This window comes from Anolis carolinensis, chromosome 2 (genome assembly GCF_035594765.1).
Source record: "Anolis carolinensis isolate JA03-04 chromosome 2, rAnoCar3.1.pri, whole genome shotgun sequence".
Taxonomy (NCBI): domain Eukaryota; kingdom Metazoa; phylum Chordata; class Lepidosauria; order Squamata; family Dactyloidae; genus Anolis; species Anolis carolinensis.
Window position 1 is genome coordinate 128,202,816 of NC_085842.1, and position 19,260 is coordinate 128,222,075.

General features: G+C 40.7%; 1 protein-coding gene across 1 annotated transcript; it reads left to right on the top strand.

The window, feature by feature from the left end:
- Positions 1–5,146: 5,146 nt before the first annotated feature.
- ccnjl (cyclin J like) lies at positions 5,147–18,220 on the top strand. Its single transcript, XM_003225215.4, has 6 exons — positions 5,147–6,087; positions 8,030–8,139; positions 10,777–10,987; positions 13,368–13,667; positions 14,291–14,450; positions 15,425–18,220. The coding sequence occupies exons 2-6, from the start codon at positions 8,077–8,079 to the stop codon at positions 15,912–15,914; spliced, it is 1,224 nt and encodes a 407-aa protein (XP_003225263.1). The 5' UTR covers positions 5,147–6,087; positions 8,030–8,076; the 3' UTR covers positions 15,915–18,220.
- The last annotated feature ends 1,040 nt before the right edge of the window (positions 18,221–19,260 follow it).

Genomic DNA, 19,260 nt, shown 5'->3' on the forward strand with positions numbered 1-19,260 from the left:
TAAACAGAAAAGTTATTGTTGTGGTGGTGGTTGTTTGCTTTCAAGCTATTTCCAACTCATGGTGAATCTAAGGTGAATGTATCTTGGCGGTTTTTTTTAGCAGAATTTGTTAAGAAGGGGTTGTCCTTGCCTTCATCTGAGCTGAGAGAGAGTGACTACAAAACCTCAATAGGGAAATTGGGGGGGGGGGGGGTTGGCTTCTTAAACTGTGGGTTCTGACCCCAAATGGGGTCCCCTTAGCTCAATGTTGGGATCACGAAAACTTTTGCAGCAGTAAAGGTTTCCTGAATGCCAGCCATTTACACAAATCTGTTAGCAACAACAGACAGTGCTTAGAAAATGTTTCAGTTGTACTTCACCAAAAAAAAAAATCAGCCTGTTTAATGAACCTTGCAAATTCTGAATTGTTATCAGTAAATGTTGGAGTTATTATACTTATTTCATATACCAATATACATGGGGTTAGGCAAACATTTCTCAGGCAGAAAGGGATCATGAGTAGGAAAAACTTAAAACGCCCTGGGCTAGATTATTTAATAATTGGGAGGAGAATTATGAGGTCATGATATGGACATCAAACCAACAATATCTTGTTTAAAAGAAACCCTGATTGGAATACAGAATAAACTGAAAGTATTTTGTTACTTTTTCCTAATTTTGCTCCTTTAGTTCAGACTTCAATTAACATTAGTTATTTACAAAATTAAAAAAAGAAAGAATGGAAACACTTTGACCAAAAAGCTAAGCAGGGTGAGTACTTGGATGGGAGACCCCATCCTCCCAAGTGCAGTAGGCTGGGCTGTATTTTAGAGGAAGGCAATGGCAAGCCACCTCTAAGCATTCCTTGTGTAAGAAAACCCTACAGAAATTCATTGCGTTACCATTACTTGAAGGCATATAAACATACATAAAAGCCACTTTAAAATCAACAAAGCTTATCAGCCAACTTAACAGACCAGCCACACTGAAGTTCAGTTAAAGTATTGTATGTGCATCATCTCCTAATGAATACACATTTAATGCCATCTATTATGCAGAACACTGCCTCAGCAATACTTTTTTGCAACCAATGTGACAAGTTTCCACAAATACAAATAAAATTGCCCCATAGTATCCATTTTACAAGTACACAGGAAAGCTTGTAATGCAATTTTAAATATTAAGAGCATCAAGAAAACATGAAATTATATGTGTTTGAGAAGGCCATTACATTCTTTACCTATGGAAAAAAACCTATTTGAGAACAGCCCCAGCTAGGAGAGTGCAGTATTATTATATTGTGAGACACCTCAAATGTTAGGATGAGAAATCACAGCATGAGTAAAACATATAATACAAAATATAAAGCCATTTGAATTTTACACATTCCCTAAAACACAACATTCAGGAGACCCTTTTAAGAATAATGTAAATATTGATTTGCCATGCTGTTGTTTACAACCTTGAGATTGAAGATAACCAAATAATAAACTCTTTTTAAAATATACCCTCTAGCAAGATACAGACTAGCAAATAGAATGCAAAGAACTTTTAATCCCTGAACTAAGAGGAAGGGATGAGAAAACCATACTTGCTTCAATGTGAGCCCATGAGAATTGGATGGAGCAGCATGATTATATTATACACTTAGGGATAATAACATGAGCAAACTCCTTTAATATCTTCTGTCTTTTTCAAGTTAGTTCTTACTGGAGCAGGTATGGTATAGTGGTTTAGGAATTAGACTACAACTCTGGATTCCCTGTTCAGCCATGGAAACCCACTGGGTGAGACGGACTCATCTCACACTCTCAGGCCCAGAAAACCCTGTGATACAACCACCTTAGGGCCAACATATGTCAGAAATGACTTGTAGGTACACAACAAGAACAAAAGTGCTTACTGATTCCCCAGCATGGGACCGCTTCCATGTTATGACTGCAGATGTTCTCAAACATGGAATTCAGTGTTCATGATTGACATTCCCTGCAGCTGAGATTTTATGTGTGTGCTTTGGGCTCAATTTTGTTTCCCACATTCCTTCAATTACATTTAGGAGCAGAAATAGCACAGCCAAGCTCATCAGCCAGAAACCCTGTGACAGCCATCTGGGTTTAGCATAACCCCTCAGGCAAGGAGAAAGGCTTTTGCAAGGCATCCCAAGTTTCTGTTCTTTTGACTCTTGGGCCCTTGTTAGGAGATCCGAGATCCTATTAGGAGTTTTTCCACACCTTACATATTTGCTAACTATAGAACTGTGTGTTAATCATCCCCATTGTTTAAATTCTTAACTTGTGTGAGGTGTTTTTCTTCTAAGATTGTTATAAGGTTTAAGGCCAATGAGTCTGTTAAAAAAAAGATTAACTTTCAAAACAGTTTTTATGCTGATACAGTTTAAGCTATTATTTGGTCAGGCTTGTAGAGAAAATGGCTCAACTGGAACTAACTTTCTAAAGCAGAAACAGGACCCCAGTCCTCCAGTCCAACCCCAGGAATACACAATCAATTCTAACAGATGGCCATCTAGCTTCTTGGGAGCCTGCAGCTCTCCAGAACTTATTGAACTGCAACTCCCAGCAGCTGTAGCCACCTTAGACAATGGTGAGGGATGTTGGCAATGACAGCTACGTGATCCCACTCCTTAGCAGTTCAACTTGCTCATCAGTAAAATTAGACTATTTAGTTCTCACTTTTTGGTCAAGAAACCCTTCAGAAGATTTTTTTTTCCACTCCAGAATCCCAACTCTGTCCCTGATTTTTCTGTAGAGCCATAACTCTACCCCTAAGCATTGTGGACCCACAAAGATCTTCCTTCTTTCCTATTGCCTGAGTGTTTTGTATAACAGAACAAAGAGAAAACATATTAAATATAGCCACAAACTTTTATTCTGGTACAGGTACAGAAAAAATGGATTCATGCCTAAAATGATGACTGTAACAACATCTGATAAAGATTCTGATTTTCATTAAGCCCGCAGTGTTCTTCTGGAACCTTTCACAGCAAAAACAAAAACATGAGCTAGATGGTGACGTGGCTTGTGCTAACTTGACTTATGGGGCCAAGTGTGTCCCCAGAGATCTTCATTTTGATCAAATGTGCCGGTTTGGCAACCCAGTCCTTAGTTTTGACAACACAGCCTTGAGGAGGGTAGCAAGCCCCCCGTTTGTATAGTAGGTGGGAGAAATTATGGAGTAAACATAAGAAACACCCTTGATATAATCTAAACAGGGAGTCTGCTAGCAGTGAATCAAACACTGTTGTACAGAAAATGGGAGGCAGTTACACTGTCTTCTACTTTCATTACACCTGTCCATACATTGCTTTAGCTTTAACTGCATTTCCAAAATGTAGTCTAGTTAGACTAGACCTTGTCTGGGCCCCACCCCATGTATTTCCAGCAATATGTATTTATTGTTGATGATGAAAACTGTGTGACTTCTAGTCATCTCTGAAGTTGAGCAACCCTATCACAGGGTTTCCTTGGCAAGATCAGAGAGGTCTGCCAATATTGCCTTTCCTCTGAGTCTGAGAGAGTGTGACTTGCCCAAGGCCACCCAGTGGATTTCCATGGCTCCACAATCATAGGTAGTTCAATGCTCAAACCAATACAAACGCTGGCTCACTTACCAGTGATGGAAGAAGAAATAATTCTGGAAGTGGAACTTTTGTTATGTCTGTTCTGAGAAAAAGCTTTATTACTATTTTGATTATTTATTTTTGCTTCTAACACAACAGATGTAGCTCTGCTCCAAAAAACAAACAAGCCTCAAAAGATCTCTCCAATGGGTGAATGTGTGTAACTTATCTATCATTAAGCAGAGGAACATTAAATATAAAATAGACAAACAATTCATCTTTCTTTACTCATAATTCTATCTTCTGTAAAGAAGGAAAATAGTGGCTCTTGGTGCACATACTTCATGTGAAATCAAACACAATAAATAATTGTGCAAAATTAGGCGTTCTTTATACATGAGGTGCCTGTACACAAGGATACCTGCAAATATTCTGAAGGCCAAAATGAACATTTGTTTTTTACATAAGCATTCATTTAATTACCTGCTGTGAAGACCCTAAATATTGTCTTCCTTGGCAATGTACTTTCTGGATTGTGAGTGGCACTCTTTCTGTGCTTAATTAAAAACACTAGGAAATATCTTGTAATATCTCCAAGTAAGTATAGTCTGGAAATACAGCCAAAACCTATGGAGGGACAATGTCTTAACTGAAATTGGGTTGCTGTGAGTTTTCCAGGCTGTATAGCCATGTTCCCCCAAGCATTCTCTCCTGATGTTTCGCCCACATCTATGGCAGGCATCTTCAGAGGTTGTGAGGTGACACAACCTCTGAGAATGCCTGCCATAAATGTGGGAGAAACATCAGGAGAAAATGTTTCTGGAACATGGCCAAATAGTCTGGAAAACTCACAGCAACCCAGTGATGCTTGCCATGAAAGCCTTCGACAACACATTAACTGAAATTATTTCTTCAGAACTCCTAATTAAGGGGTTCACATTTTGGTTGAACTGTAGTTGCATCTGACACCCCATTAATTCACAGGGTTTTATTACGGTGCATCTGCACCCTGGTGGCACAGTGGGTTTAACCACTGAGCTGCTGAACTTGCTGATCAAAAGGTCGGCGGTTCGAATCAGGGGAGTGGGGTGAGCTCCCGCTGTTAGCCCCAGCTTCTGCCAACCTAGCAGTTTGAAAACATGCAAATGTGAGTAGATCAATTGGTACCGCTCCGGCGGGAAGGTAACGGTGCTCCATGCAGTCATGCCGGCCACATGACCTTGGAGGTGTCTACGGACAATGCCGGCTGTTCGGCTTAGAAATGGAGATAAGCACCAAACCCCAGAGTCGGACACGACTTGACTTAATGTCAGGGGAAAACCTTTACCTTTTACACTGCAGAAAGTAATGCAGTTTGACCCCACTCTAACTGCCTTGGCTCAATGTTATGGGATCTGTAGTTTGGTGAGGCACCAGCACTCTTTGGCAGAGAAGACTAAAGACCTTGTGAAACTACAATTCCCATGATGCCATAACAGCTAAAGCAGTGCCAAAGTGCTTTAATTCTACTGCATAGATCAGGCATGGGCAAACTTCGGCCCTGCAGTTGTTTTGGACTTTGGTAGTCTGTTAGGAATGGAGGGAGTTGGAAGTCCAAAACAGCTGCAGGGCTGAAGTTTGCCCACGCCTGGTGTAGATGCACCCTATGTGAACACTTCACATGCAATTGTAATTGAAGATGGAAATAGCAGCTCAGATCAAATCATTGTGATTTAAAAATCATTTAATCTACATTGAAAGATCTATTTTTAATATAACCACCATGCAAGGATTTCTCATAAGTTGTTTTGGTCAATTCCTTCTTCTGACATATTAACTTCTTCCTGGGGAAATATGTCCCGCCTGGGGCTTTTTCCCAAGAGAGCTATTTCCAATGAAATGCAAAAAAAAAAAAAAAAGAATTGGATTTCAGGGAGTCCTTCTTCTGAGCCCAAACTGGCGATGATTCAATCATCCCATCCCGGCTGGGTTCATTAACATTTGCAAAGGTCCCAACATCAGAACGCGACGCATTAACGCCTCTGATTGCATTAACAGGGTTGGTTGATTGATTGATTGATTGATAGCCTTCTATTATGGATGAATGGGGCACGCCGCCAAGGCGAAGAGAAAGGCCGCGGGGCTGGAAGGTTGGGCATAAATAAAGCGAGGAGCGGAGAGAGGAGAGAGTGCGGAAGGACTACCACTCCCAGCAGGGCTCGCGAGGGGGCCTCTCCGGGCATGCGCGGTGCGGAGCCGGTGCGCGAGCGTGGGTCCGGGCTCGGGCTCAGTGTGCGTTCCATGCAAGAAAGAAGAGGAGGAGGAGAAGGAGAAGGAAGAAGAAGAGTCATGTAGGTGTGCTGCAGCTCAGGGTGGCCTTCTCCCTTCCCATCATTGCACCTTCGCAGAGCAGGGGAGGAATGGCTCTCGTTTCCAGTCTGGGACCAGGAACCGGCAGGGCTGCATGAAGAATGCCACTCATTCACTCCCTCTCCAAGGTACACATCCACCCGGTAGTTTTCCAGCAGAAGCAAGGACAAAGGCGGCAAAAGGTAAGGAAAGCTCGGCTTCTTCAACGAAATCTCCAGTCTGGCAAAGGGTGTGTCTACTACACCGTAGAATTAATCCAGTTTGAAGCCACTTGAGCTATGGAGTCATGGGATTTGTACTTTTGCTAGGTCTGGCTTTTGCTAGGTTTGGTGCTTCACCAAACTACAGCTCTTGGGGTTCTATAGCACTGAGCCATGGCGGTTAAAGTGGTGCCAAACTGCATTAATTCTACAGTGTAGGCTGCTTGCAAACCAGCCGGTGTGAACATGAACGGGAGGAAAGTGGGTCTGGGTTATTATATGCATTTCTGTATATGTTATATGTATATATAACGGCGGTCCATGCAGTCATGACGGCTACATGACCTTGGAGGGGTCTATGGACAATGCTGGTTCTTTGGCTTAGAAATGGAGATGAGCACCAACCCACAGAGTCAGACACGACTAGACTTAATGTCAGGGGAAAACCTTTACCTTTATCCATATACCTTTTCCTACCAACCTTATATTTAAAAAATACAGTTTACACCTTTCAATGTAAATTAAATGATTTTTTTATATTACAATGATTTGATCAGAGCTACTAATTCAATCTTCAGTTACAATTGCATGTAAGGTGTTCACATAGGGTGCATCTACACCAAGCATGCATGGGCAAACTTCAGCCCTCCAGGTGTTATGGACTTCAAATCCCACAATTTTTAACAGTAGGCTGTTAGGAATTGTGGGAGTTGAAGTTCAAAACACCCGCAGGGCCAAAGTTTGCCCATGCCTGATCTACACTGTAGAATGGATGCAGTTCTGTCTCACTAGAACTGCTGTAACGCAGTGGTTTGGAATCCTGGGGTTTGTGGTTTGGTGAGGCCCCATTCCTCTTGGGCAGAGAAGGCGATGGTCCTTGTAAAAGTGCAGCTCCTAGGACTCCATAGCACTGAGCCATGGCAGTTAAAGTGGGATCAAACTGCATTAATTCTCTGGTTTAAACCAGGCATGGGCAAATTTTGGCCCTCCAGGTATTAGAATCATAGAATAGTAGAGTTGGAAGAGACCACATGGGCCATCTAGTCCAGCCCCCTGCTATTTTGGACTTTAACTCTGGTAGGCTCTTAGGAATTGTGGTAGTTGAAGTCCAAAACACCTGGAGGGCCAAAGTTTACCCATGCCTGGTGTAAATGCACCCTAAAACTTACTTGAGTGTTTCTGTGTATGCTTTCAATGGGGTGTGTATATGAAGTCCAAAACACCTGGAGGGCCAAAGTTTGCCCATGCTTGATTTACACTGTAGAATTAATGCAGTTTGACACTGCTTTAACTGTTATGGCATCATGGGAATGGTAGTTTCACAAGGTCATTAGTCTTCTCTGCCAAAGAGTGCTGGTGCCTCAACAAACTACAGATCCCAGAGTTCCATGGCATTGAACCAAGGCAGTTAGAGTGGGGCCAAATGATATTACTTTCTGCAGTTTAGATGTACCCTAGAAAAACCTTGTGAAATTCATGAGGTCACTGTAATATGTCAGATGCAACTACAGTTCAACAAAAATGTGAACCCCTTAATTAGGAGTTCTGAAGAAATAATTTCAGTTAATGTGTTGTCGAAGGCTTTCATAGCCAAAATCAATGTGCGTAGTCAAATGGTGTGTAAGACTAGGCACACATAAGGATGGTGGGATGAGATGTGTTTAAATTAATGTAGAATCTGCTGCAGTATTTTTTGGTATTTTAATAATAAACTATTTGTAATCTGTCCTTTATTTGAGGATCTCAGGGCAGCATGCCATTGCCCTAGTGTGCCAGGCATTTCATCAAGCTGTTGTGCCACAGTTGTAAACATGTTCACTAGATGTCAAGTAGAGTTTCGTAGTGGACATGGAACTCCACTTGATTAACTATAAGAGTGTCTAGTCTGGTATATTGATTCTGTCCCTACCCACTTTTTTCCTAGTGCTGCTAATTTACTAAGACAGCTGTGCTTTGAACAGAAAACCAAGAATGGAAAAACGGTGGTGGACAGAGCAACTTGCAACCGACATCCATCAGACCCTGAGGCAGAAGGTTGGAGTTAAATCACTCTCTTCTCTCTCTCTACTTTTATCTGTTCTACTTTCACATCATTTTGTCCAGTGGTGCTCATATATTTCTTGCTTTCTAGCAAGAAATATTATTATTATTATTATTATTTCTAATTTGCCTGCCCTCTCTCCCCGGCGAGTCTCAGGGCAGTTTACACATACAAAAGGCAAATATTCGATGCCGTATACAATCATAAAAATTGAAGCAAATATACATAAAAACATAACATGATAAATGTTAAAATACATATCATAATTAAAAGTACATATAGAATAAGCTCTATGGGAGAGAAATGTGTATATATAGTCACTCCTCACATTCGCTGGGGTTCAGGTTCCTGTGAAAGTAAAAAAATAATGAAATTGCTATTTTTTTTAACCTGGACAAACATCTTTCTGGGTCTTTCTAGATCAGTGGTTCTCAGCCTGTGGGTCCCCAGATGTTTTGGCTATCCCAGAAAGCCTAATAGCTGGTAAACCACTTGGGATTCTGGGAATTGTAGGCCAGACCACCTGGGGACCCACAGGTTGAGAACCAATGTTCTAGATCTTCAAGCATGACTATATTGTCAATCTTTGCTGGAAGCAGACCATAGAATTGCATTGGAGGACCTAGAGATTCATAGAAGGGTGTTCTCACTAGCAATCTCTAGGTCCTCTAGCATAACTGGAGGAAGTTGACCATAGGGTCACACTGGAAGACCCAGAGAACATTTTAAATCAAATCTGTGAACAATCAGATCAGCAAAAGTCAAAGCCTCAAATGTTGAGGGATTACACTACAGATCTGATTAAAATGTTATGTCGAGTCATTTTACCTTGAAATATACTCTCTATATTGGAAAACAACATCAACACAACAACATTTCATGCAGGGTGTGAAGATGGCTTTCAAATTCTACAGTGAGCATTTTAAGGAGAATCCCCTCCGGTCTGCATGCTGTGGAGTCTGGCATCTGGGCAATTTATTTGTAATAGTAGAGCCTTCAAATGTAGTTCCATTTTTAGTTTTATAGCCCAGTCAAAACCTTTGTAAATTGCTCCATCCTTAAGTGGGATGCTTCAACTACAAAAACCTCCACAAGGATGCTGCTAAGGTCAAATGAATGGTTTTTGCCTCTTAAAGCAAGACTGGATGGTGCCATCTAATTGTTTTGTTTATGCATGGGCCTGCTGTCCAGATAAGTCTTATATAAACACTTATTCCACAGTCCTTTATTCCAGAGGTCTTATCTTCCCGGTTTTTTTTAGGATGTACAGTACTCTTAACTCCTTTACTTCCTTGATCCCTTTTTTAACTGTTGAATGTGTAGATTGACTTTTACATTTCAGAAGTGGTCAGCAATCTTGTGCCATTATATTATATTATAATATGTTATATTATATTATGTTACATTATATTATATTATATTATATTATATTATATATAGTCCAGAATAATGGCATAGCTTATCCAAAAGCCAATGACCGCATTGTGTTGTCGAAGGCTTTCATGAGTCAAAGGCCGGGTTCACAGGGTTGTTGTGTGTTTTCCAGGCTGTATGACCATGTTCCAGAAGTATTCTCTCCTGACTTGACGTTTCACCCACATTTATGGCAGGCATCCTCAAAGGTAGTGAGGTATGCCTGCCATAGATGTGAGCAAAATAGCAGGAGAGAATAATTCTAGAACGTGGTCATACTGCTCGGAAAACACACAACAACCCAATGACTGCATTGATCTGGACTATTAAAAGTACGTAGTTAGCAGTAATCATTTTCACCTATCCAGGGAGGGGCTAATAGCCAAAGAGGCTTCCAAGAAAAAGGGGGTAACCCAGAAAATCACTGCATATAAATGGCAATTGATCAGATGCTGAAGGGCTGTGAACCATATAGCTATAGAGGTGTTGAACTTCCACTATTATTAAGGCTGGTGAATTATTATTTCCACACTTGAATTAATGACATACTGACTTTGTCTCTGAAAGCATTATTTATTTATTTATTTATTTACTGCATTTGTATACCGCTTTTCTTGTCCCTGGGGGAACTCAAAGCGGTTTCAAAGTACCACAGTACTCCTTATTTATATATAAGCTAGCTTGGGTACCTGGTGTTTCCCAGTATGCATTTTCTAGAGGGACAAATCATAACATTCTGAAGCTAACAATGAGTCATTCTAATAAATAAAATTCAAAAATGCATATCCATGTAATGCTAGGTAACTATACCACTTATTATTAATGCATGGTTGGCCTTAGGTTAGCCACACAGTCTCAACCTGGAGTCTCACTCTCAGCTTGAGAAAGATTCATACAGTCCCTTTTTAAATAAATTCAGTTGTGAGGAAAAATCCTTGCCTATTTGTGGAAGTTTTTGATCATAGGCAATCAGCATTGCTTCTAGACATTTCATGATTTAGGGGATCTGTGTCAGCTACAACAGTTAACAGTGGACTGTTTGAAAATGATGTGAACATGTTTCATAGTTTTTCAAATCAGAATCATTTTGAATAAAAGCTGGATCACTTTTGTATCTTGTTGTTATATGACTAGCCAGACCAGAGTGCTGTTCTGAACATTTCTGTGTCCTGCCTTGAATGACATACCTTCTCTGCCCCTCCTTTGTGTTGCCATAGGAGCTGAAGCTGCCCACATACAAGGCTCACTCTCCACAAATTGGGATGCGACGCTATTTTGCTGACCTCTTAGCTATCCTCAGCAGCCGCTATAAGCTCTGCCCCGCAGCCAGGCATCTTGCTGTCTACTTACTGGACCTCTTTATGGACCGCTATGATATTGCTCTCAAAGAACTGTATGCCATCTCCATTACTTGCCTCATCCTTGCAAGTGAGTAAACATTGACAGTTGCTTTGTTTTTTGTTGGGAAAAGGATTGTCTGCCTATTGCATGCGTTGAGTGAACTAACAGAAGCTTTGCACATTACCTGTAATATAGTAAGACTACTGCTTCACTTGAACATAGAACAGAATCACTTTATTGTCATTGTGCTATTGCACAACGAAATTAAATGCCTTCCCCAGCACACACCACAAAACAATACACCAATCCCTCCACACCCCAACCACCACCACTTACCACATCAGTGTGAAACCATGGAGTTCAGCATAGCCACAGCTCTAGGATAAAAGCTTGTCTTTGTCCTTGTCTTTGTCACCCAGTTCTATCTGCCAGATGGTAATAATTCAAAAAGGAATGTTCTGGGTGAGATGAGTCCAAACGTCTTATTAATATGTGTTCAGCTTATGTTTGAGCAGAGAAAGCTTGAAATCATGTACACCAGGTCAGTTATGTAGGTCTTTCCACATTACATTTGAACTGGAGAATGAATTACTTGGGGATGTTTTCTGCAGGGCACCTCCTGCAACATTTTTAAAGGCATAGTGCTATTATTAAACTGCTTTAATCCAAAGATGCTAGTGTTCAAAAACAACATACAGGTGGTCATCTCCTCCTGATATTTATTAAAAGTGGGATACATTCATAAAACAATTCAAAACAATACATACTAGGATGCACTAAGAAGCTGGAATGCTTAATGAACCAAAGGTGTTTTAACCTGGCCCAGAAAAGTGACTAAAGTTTTGGGGATTTTCAGTGCATCTTGGAGTGGTCTTGGAAGTAAATGCATAATCTGTTGTCGAAGGCTTTCATGGCCGGAATCACAGGGTTGTTGTGTGTTTCCCGGTCTGTATGGCCATTTTCAGAAGCATTCTGTCCTCTGATATTTCTCCCACAGCTATGGCAGGCATCCTCAGAGGTTGCCTGCCATAGATGTGGTCGAAAAATCAGGAGAGAATGCTTCTGGAAAATGGCCATACAGCCCGAAAATGCATAATGAGTGCAGTTACCTCATGACTGGGGTGCTATACTCCCATACGGACATTGCCTGGTCAGAATCAAACTGCTACATTCCATGCTAATTCAAGCTTGTAGAGCAGAGTTCATATAGCAGATAGTAGTTATCCACTCACTGCAGGTTACTATGTTTCTGTGGCTACAGAATCATTGTCTAGGAACAATAATAGATGACAAAAGAACATCTTTTATGGGTAGATGGGTCCCAAGTAACAAAGCTGAATAGGGGATCCCCTCTTAAAGATTATGTACTTACTCTTAAAATATGTTTCACTGTCAATTTATGAAAACTCAGGGCCTCCATGGGAGAGGATAAATTGACCTAGTGGAAGCACTGCTCATGTTAAGAGGGCTCTGTGTTTGTTTGTGTGTCTGTATACATAAATGTGTGTTTGTATATACGTACACATATGATATGTCAACGTTTCTTAGGCAAAGTCTTGATACTAGTGTCTCATGATTTGGGGGCTCCCAGAATCCAGGTAAGTAATTTAGAAGGGAGATTTTCTCCCTTGTATCCTGCCCACCTAGAAAGGCTTGCCTGCCTGCTACTTATAAGGCTAGCGAAATGTTTGACAGCAAACAGACAGAACTGGTTAAACCAGAAGAAAAAAACTCTTGGAATCTGGACCATGATTATGAAGCTCTATAAGCTTAGTTTATTTTTTGCTAGCATGGACTGTTCTTCCCATACTCTCCGGAAAAGTGGTAATATTGGAACTGCAAAACACAGCTCTAAAGGGATCAGGTTTAAGATTCTGGTCTTAGATATTGAGTATCTTCTGTCCTAATTTAAAATCACATAACATGTAACCTTAAAGAAAGCCTCTACCAAGAAAGAACAGGATCTTGTTGCTCCATCAATTGATGCTTATAGTGGGTCCTTAGTGTCTGCTGGGGTTTGGTTCACACACACACATTCCATGGATTCCAAAATTTGGATGCTCATGTCCCATTCTATACACTAGCGTATTTGGTTTCTGTTCTGACTGCATAGACAAAATGAAAGGTTAGCAATCTTCAGGAGAGAATAGTGCCTTAATCTCTCTGAATGTTTCGCTCCAAATTTGTTTACAGCAAGATCTGTAGTTGAGAGCTCTTTGTATGAATGTAATGTTAATATGTTCCACCATATACTTGTGTGATCTGCAACAAGGATTGATAGATGGGCTGTAGCTAAGCGAATAATTTTTAATTCAAGATCAGGGCATGGTGCTGAGCAAGTGATAATAATGCTGGTGTCTCATTATTTTAATAAAGTGTTATTCCTGTTGTCTGATGGGGAGGTGGTGATGTTTTCTAACTCCAATTCTAACATGAAATTCATTATGATACTGTCTTCTCTCAACAGGTAAATTTGAAGAAAAGGAGAAAAGAGTGCCAAAGCTAGAACAGTTGAACAACTTTTCTTATGCATCCCGCCTTAACCTGGTGCTAACGAAGAAAGATCTGCTGAAAATAGAACTGCTGCTCCTGGAAACATTTGACTGGAATCTGTGTCTGCCAACACCAGCACACTACATCGATTACTACCTCTTTGCCTCTGTTACTGAAAGCGACCTACACAGTGGCTGGCCCATCACATCCATGGCTGAAGCCAGATCTTTCATTGATAAATACTCTCACTATTTCCTGGAAGTCTCACTACAAGGTAACTATACTTGACAGCATTCATTGGTAACTGGGGAATAAATGTGGGACATCCTAGTGAATATACAACTTAAGATTCTACCACACTTTAGAACATTATCAGGATCTGTGAAATACAGCTAACCCATATTCTTGGCCTTCGTGAGATAAACCCAGTGAAATCAAGGGAATTTAAGTAGCCATAGCAAATATGAGTTCCATGGGTAATGGTGAATGTGTTCAAAATATGACAAAATCTCTTTTCAGCCTATTTATTTTGTCACTTTTCTTTGAGCAAAAATGCCAGTTTGAGCATTGATACAGCAGGTTTTTGTCATCTGGAAAATTAACTGAGTTAAGGAGATTGCAAAAGGTGCTTTTGTTCACTTTTGCCTGAGATGCTGTAACACATAAAACCAGAATATGTGATAGTATCCTTTAAAATGGAGGGGTACTATTGATTTGATTGTGTGTGTATATGTTTGAAATGAAGTCCAACGGAACTTGTTCAGACTTTCCTAGTTGATATGTGTCCTCACTGATCCAAAGACAGTGGCCTTCAACCAAGCCTAGAGGAAAAGTATGATAATAGTTTTTTTGGATTGGAAGTCCTTGCTCCCAATCTCATGGTTCTTTCTCTTCCAGACCATGCTTTCCTCTCCTTCCGGCCTTCTTTGGTTGCTGCTGCTTGTGTGGGTGCCGCACGAATCTGCCTCGAGATCTCTCCAACTTGGACCCCACCGCTCGAGGGGCTCACACAATATTCCTGGGAGAACATTACTCCATGCGTTGAACTCATGCTTGTGTAAGTTCCAAACAAAAACAGGCTGTCTGTCATATTCTCTTTAATGAGAACTACAGTAAGAAGAGCATTCCTATCCACCATCATGGAACTAAGGGCTGCTTCCAGTGTGACAAAGTCTAATTTAAAACTCACCCACTCTTTGAACTGGAGTAGAACCTTGAAAATAAACCACATCACCAACGAGTATGTATGCGCATTGTGGGCTATTATGAGATACTGTTAAGTCTTTAACCAGCTGTTTGAGCCTGCTGTGAAGAACATGTGCCCCCCCCCCATGGACTACAACTCCCATCATCCTTCAGCATTTGATGGAAGACTATTTTTGTACACATACCCCAACATGCACACACTCACACACCTTTCTGTGGTTTCAGTGCAGTCAAGGAAACGAATTCTGAAGTTTATTTCAGGATAGGAAATCTTATACGATCCTGATGTTTCTGACTACAACTCTCAGGAGTCCTGGCTAGTATCTATGCATTTTGCAGTGCTTTGCATGCATATTCTAATCTATTTCTGCTGTCAAATATCCTTACTGTAGTTGTGCAAGATGCACCCAAAAGCTCAGAAAAAATGATTCACTATGGCGGTTGTATTGCCCATCACACAATCTGTTCAGCACATTCCATAGATAACCTTGTGCATGGCACAACTGAATTATTCCTCCCTCTTCCTCTCCCTAGAGCTAGCCTACTAGTCTCACTTCTGGACTTGGGTCACAAGAATGCAAATGCTATCTGGCTATACTCAAAAGTTACAGCATTTTTTGTAAGTTCTGTGTTATTGGAAAAATAGTACTGGAAATTTCCACATTTTCAAAAGATCTGGTATGATCATAGACCACCATCACCTTGCCATGAAAAAAGATTGAAGGCTGACATAATGCTCATTTTGTGAATGCTGTTCTACGAATTTTGTCTCTCCGCATCACAGCGCATCTTTAGCACGCCCTTGCTTTTTTTTTTTTTGTTCAGAGCCCACGAGAAGAATGTCAAGGAAGCCAACAAGGAAAAAGATCAAGCCACTCTACTACGGGAGCGGCAGCTTGTGGAAAGCCTGATCTTCCAGACTCCAGCTCAGGTTCTTTTCCAGCCATCCCATTATTATCACCCTCTGGCTCAGCAGCACAGCATCTACTCACAATTCTGCTCTCCGATGCATGATCTGTGCTCAGCTTACCGGCAGTCCTTACTAGCTCCTCAGTCAAGCAGCCTTGCCTCGGGAAGTGGCAGTTCACTGCCTTCATCCTCCACTGCCAGCTTTGGGCCTGTTGGATTCCAAACCGTGTCCATCCAAGGGCCTGCAGTCACTATGCAGGTGGCGGTCTCAGAGGAGCCAATTCACTGCCTGTCTTTGACCCTTGGCAGTAGCTATTTCAGCAGCTACCATTCGTGCACAGCAGGCTGTCTCGATGGGCAAAGGAAGATCGGAGAAAAAGGCACTACATTGGGGAGAGGGGCATAATGTTGGTGAATTGCACTTGATCCCCAGAAGGAAGAGGGTCTGGAGAAAATGGACCAAGCAAATCCATTAGTAGAAACTGGTTCCCATTTTTCAAGACCTAACAAGATCAAGATGTGGAGAAAAGAAGTGCAAAAATATATACCTCACAATTCAAGAATTCTTCTCCCTCTGCCCCCTGGTGCCAATGAACTGGGCAGTGTGTGATTTTAAATTACTACTTTTGGAAAATGGAACCTGGAGAAACATCTGCCATTAGATATTTTTGCAGCAACATGCTTTCCCCATGAAGCCTGTTTAAAGTTGCTGTTCTGAACATGTTGACACTTAACACAGCTTTTCCCCCCATTTCAAACTGGAATAATCATTGAAGAATGTTTCTCTCCTTACTTTCACTAGAGCTTGCACAAAGCAAGGTGTTAAACCTAAACATCAGCACAGAGAATCCTCTTTGGCCTTAAAATCTCTGGAAAACTGGTGAACCATTAGTAAACAAAATGCCACTAGGGTCTCATGTTCACTCTTTTACTTGAAATGCAATTAGAAATTACCTCTATATTTTAAAAGATGCTGCTGTCTTAAGAAGTCAGCGACCATTTGTTGGAGAAACATAGTTTACAGGTTATATCAGGGATTAATGTTTACTTGAACGCACATCATTTTTTGAATATATATATATGAAGGGATTTCTGTCTTCTAGTGTAACATATTAGACCTTGCAGTTGGAGTCAGTACACCTAACAAAAAGGTATATAAAAGTATATAAAAGAAAAGGAGTTCTAAAAATGTGGGGAATGTCTTGGGATATTACTAGAAAACCAGACTTTTTGAAAAAGTCTTTGAATCACTGATTTTGGAAGAGTCTTAGCAACACCCAGGATAGATGGCATTGTGTTGCAGTATGGGGAGGCAGTAGAATGTACCATTATGCTGCACTTTAGTTTAAGCACCAGAATGCAAAGCAAAAGCCTACTGATATCATATTTAAATACTTTGGTCACTTAAGGGACAAGCTATTTCTGCTTTTCTACATCCAAAGTTTTAATCCCACCATCACCACCCCAAGTTAGCTTCCTGCTCTAAGCAAGCATAGTCTTTGGAAGTGAGTCACACATAGTGTTTCCTTATCAATAAGTCCTGAGACAGGGAGCTTCTCACAGGGAATATTTGTCCAATGAGGGACTGCTCAAATTTGCCTCCTCTCCTACACAAATTTCCTCCTGCAAATGCCTCCCCAGGACACCAGGTTTTTCTCCTCCTTGTCTTGACTTCCTTGTAAAAGAGCCTGATTGTTTGAAGGGGTTGTCAGAAGAAAGTAGAGGTGATTTGGGGTGAGGGGGGCATTTGCAGAGATGAACAGTGAGAGAAGAGTAACTGATTTAGCCAATAAATTCTCAGCACACACAGATTTGGAGGCCTGTCCTCTTGCCTTGGTTCCTCTTGATTTTCATGGAGCTCAGTCTCTCAGAAGTATACTTTTGTGATCGTGGCCTGAACAGTTAGATATGTTTAAACGTCTCACAGAATTTGGGTGGGCCGAATTAGACGTTTTGAGGACGTCTGCTAGAATGTGAAATGCTCACTTGATGTGAGTTGCTATGTGCCAGTACTGTTTGTGAAAAGGTTTCTCAGGATTGCAATACAGACAATGTGCAATATGCTTTTATACTAGTTAGTTCAATGTACATTCCCGTGTATGGTGATGACTGTAAGTCATCCCTTTTGCTTTTTAAGCTATTTGTTTCCTTTTAGAGATAGCATTGTTGAAAAGGAAATGTAGGGTTGTTTTTTGGAATGGGAGAAACCTTCCCCTTTCTCACAGCTGGTCTGTTGATTGTGAGTTGATGGTGTCTCTAAAATAAATTTTGCCAGCTTGGACCCCCCTGAATTCATTGGCCTGCAAATACCATCACTTCCAGCACCAGATAAAAGTAGGCTGACTGAAACGGGGAACAGTCTCTGCCAGTGACACCTTTTAACAATACTGTATATGCAACGAAACAAAAGTAGGAGTGGGATGGTTTCATTTCGCTTATTTGTTGTTACAACTTTTTAATAGGACATTTTTGTATCAAAAATAATGCATGGAGTTGTATTCTACACTCTTTTTAATGCTTGTCTACAACCTGATGTGTATGAGACTGTTTTGAAGCAGAGATTACTTACCCGAGTGTGAAAAATTCCACTAGGGAAACTCTTGCCTCTAGTATGTTTATGTTGCGAAACCTTTTAGAGAAGCCTTTTTTAAAATGTCTTCATTTTGAACTCGGTCTGAAGAAAATTTACTCAATAAACAACACAGAACACTACTGTTGTATGTATATTCTTTAACAGGAGGGGGAAATCTACTGAGTTTGATGCCCTCGAAAGCTGACCTTTAGTAAAGTTCCACCATCCATCTAACAACTTCTTATGGCCATACAATTTCTACCCCAGCCTAGAAGTACTAACCTTTTAAAAATTGTGTTCCCCGTGTACTTTCCTGGACAAAATTCTCACTTTTGTTAAAAAGAAATTATTGGGTGCCTTCAAGTTCTTTTTGACTTATGGTTACCCTATAGGGTTTTCTTGCCAAGATTTATTCATAAGGGATTTGCCATTGCCTTCCTTTGAAACTTGTGTGTGACTTGCCCAAAGCTATTTTGGAAGTTTCCATGGCTGAGCGAAGATTCAAACCTTGGTCTCAGCAGTCACAATCCAGCTCTCAAACCAGTACACCACGCTGGCTCTTATCAAGGAATGAAATGCTGCTGTTTCTGCATTTGGGGGAAGATAGCCACTCCAAAATGTATCCAAACATTTTTTACTGATATACATATTTAAATAATTGAAGTGTGTAGGTATTTGTTAAATGATATAAGGCATTGCAAATGAAACTTCCTGTTCACATTCAGACATTTTCACCACATAGTAGTTCATACAAACACTGATATAGTGCCAAATTATAAGCTTGGTTTGTTGCACTCCTATAGGCTTATACCAGTCATATATATAATGGAAGATGTCTGCTCCTGGCTATTGAGACCTCATAGTAGTTTAATTCTGACATGTTCGTATAGGGCACTTGCACATTAGCTGAAACACCTGTTTCAGGGTGGCACTTTTTACCTACATCCTGTGTAAGTATGGGGGAAATCGGTGACTTTCCCTAAACATCGTCAGTAGCACTGAGCATTGTAATCGAGTAGCATCTAGACAGCCAAAAGTAGAGACTTGAAGGCATTATTATTATTATTATTATTATTATTATTATTATTACCACCCTGCTTTTTCTCTTTACAAGGAGACTTCACAATGTTATACGCAAATAGAATGGCCAAAAGCACATTCTTTGAATTAAAGTTTTAAG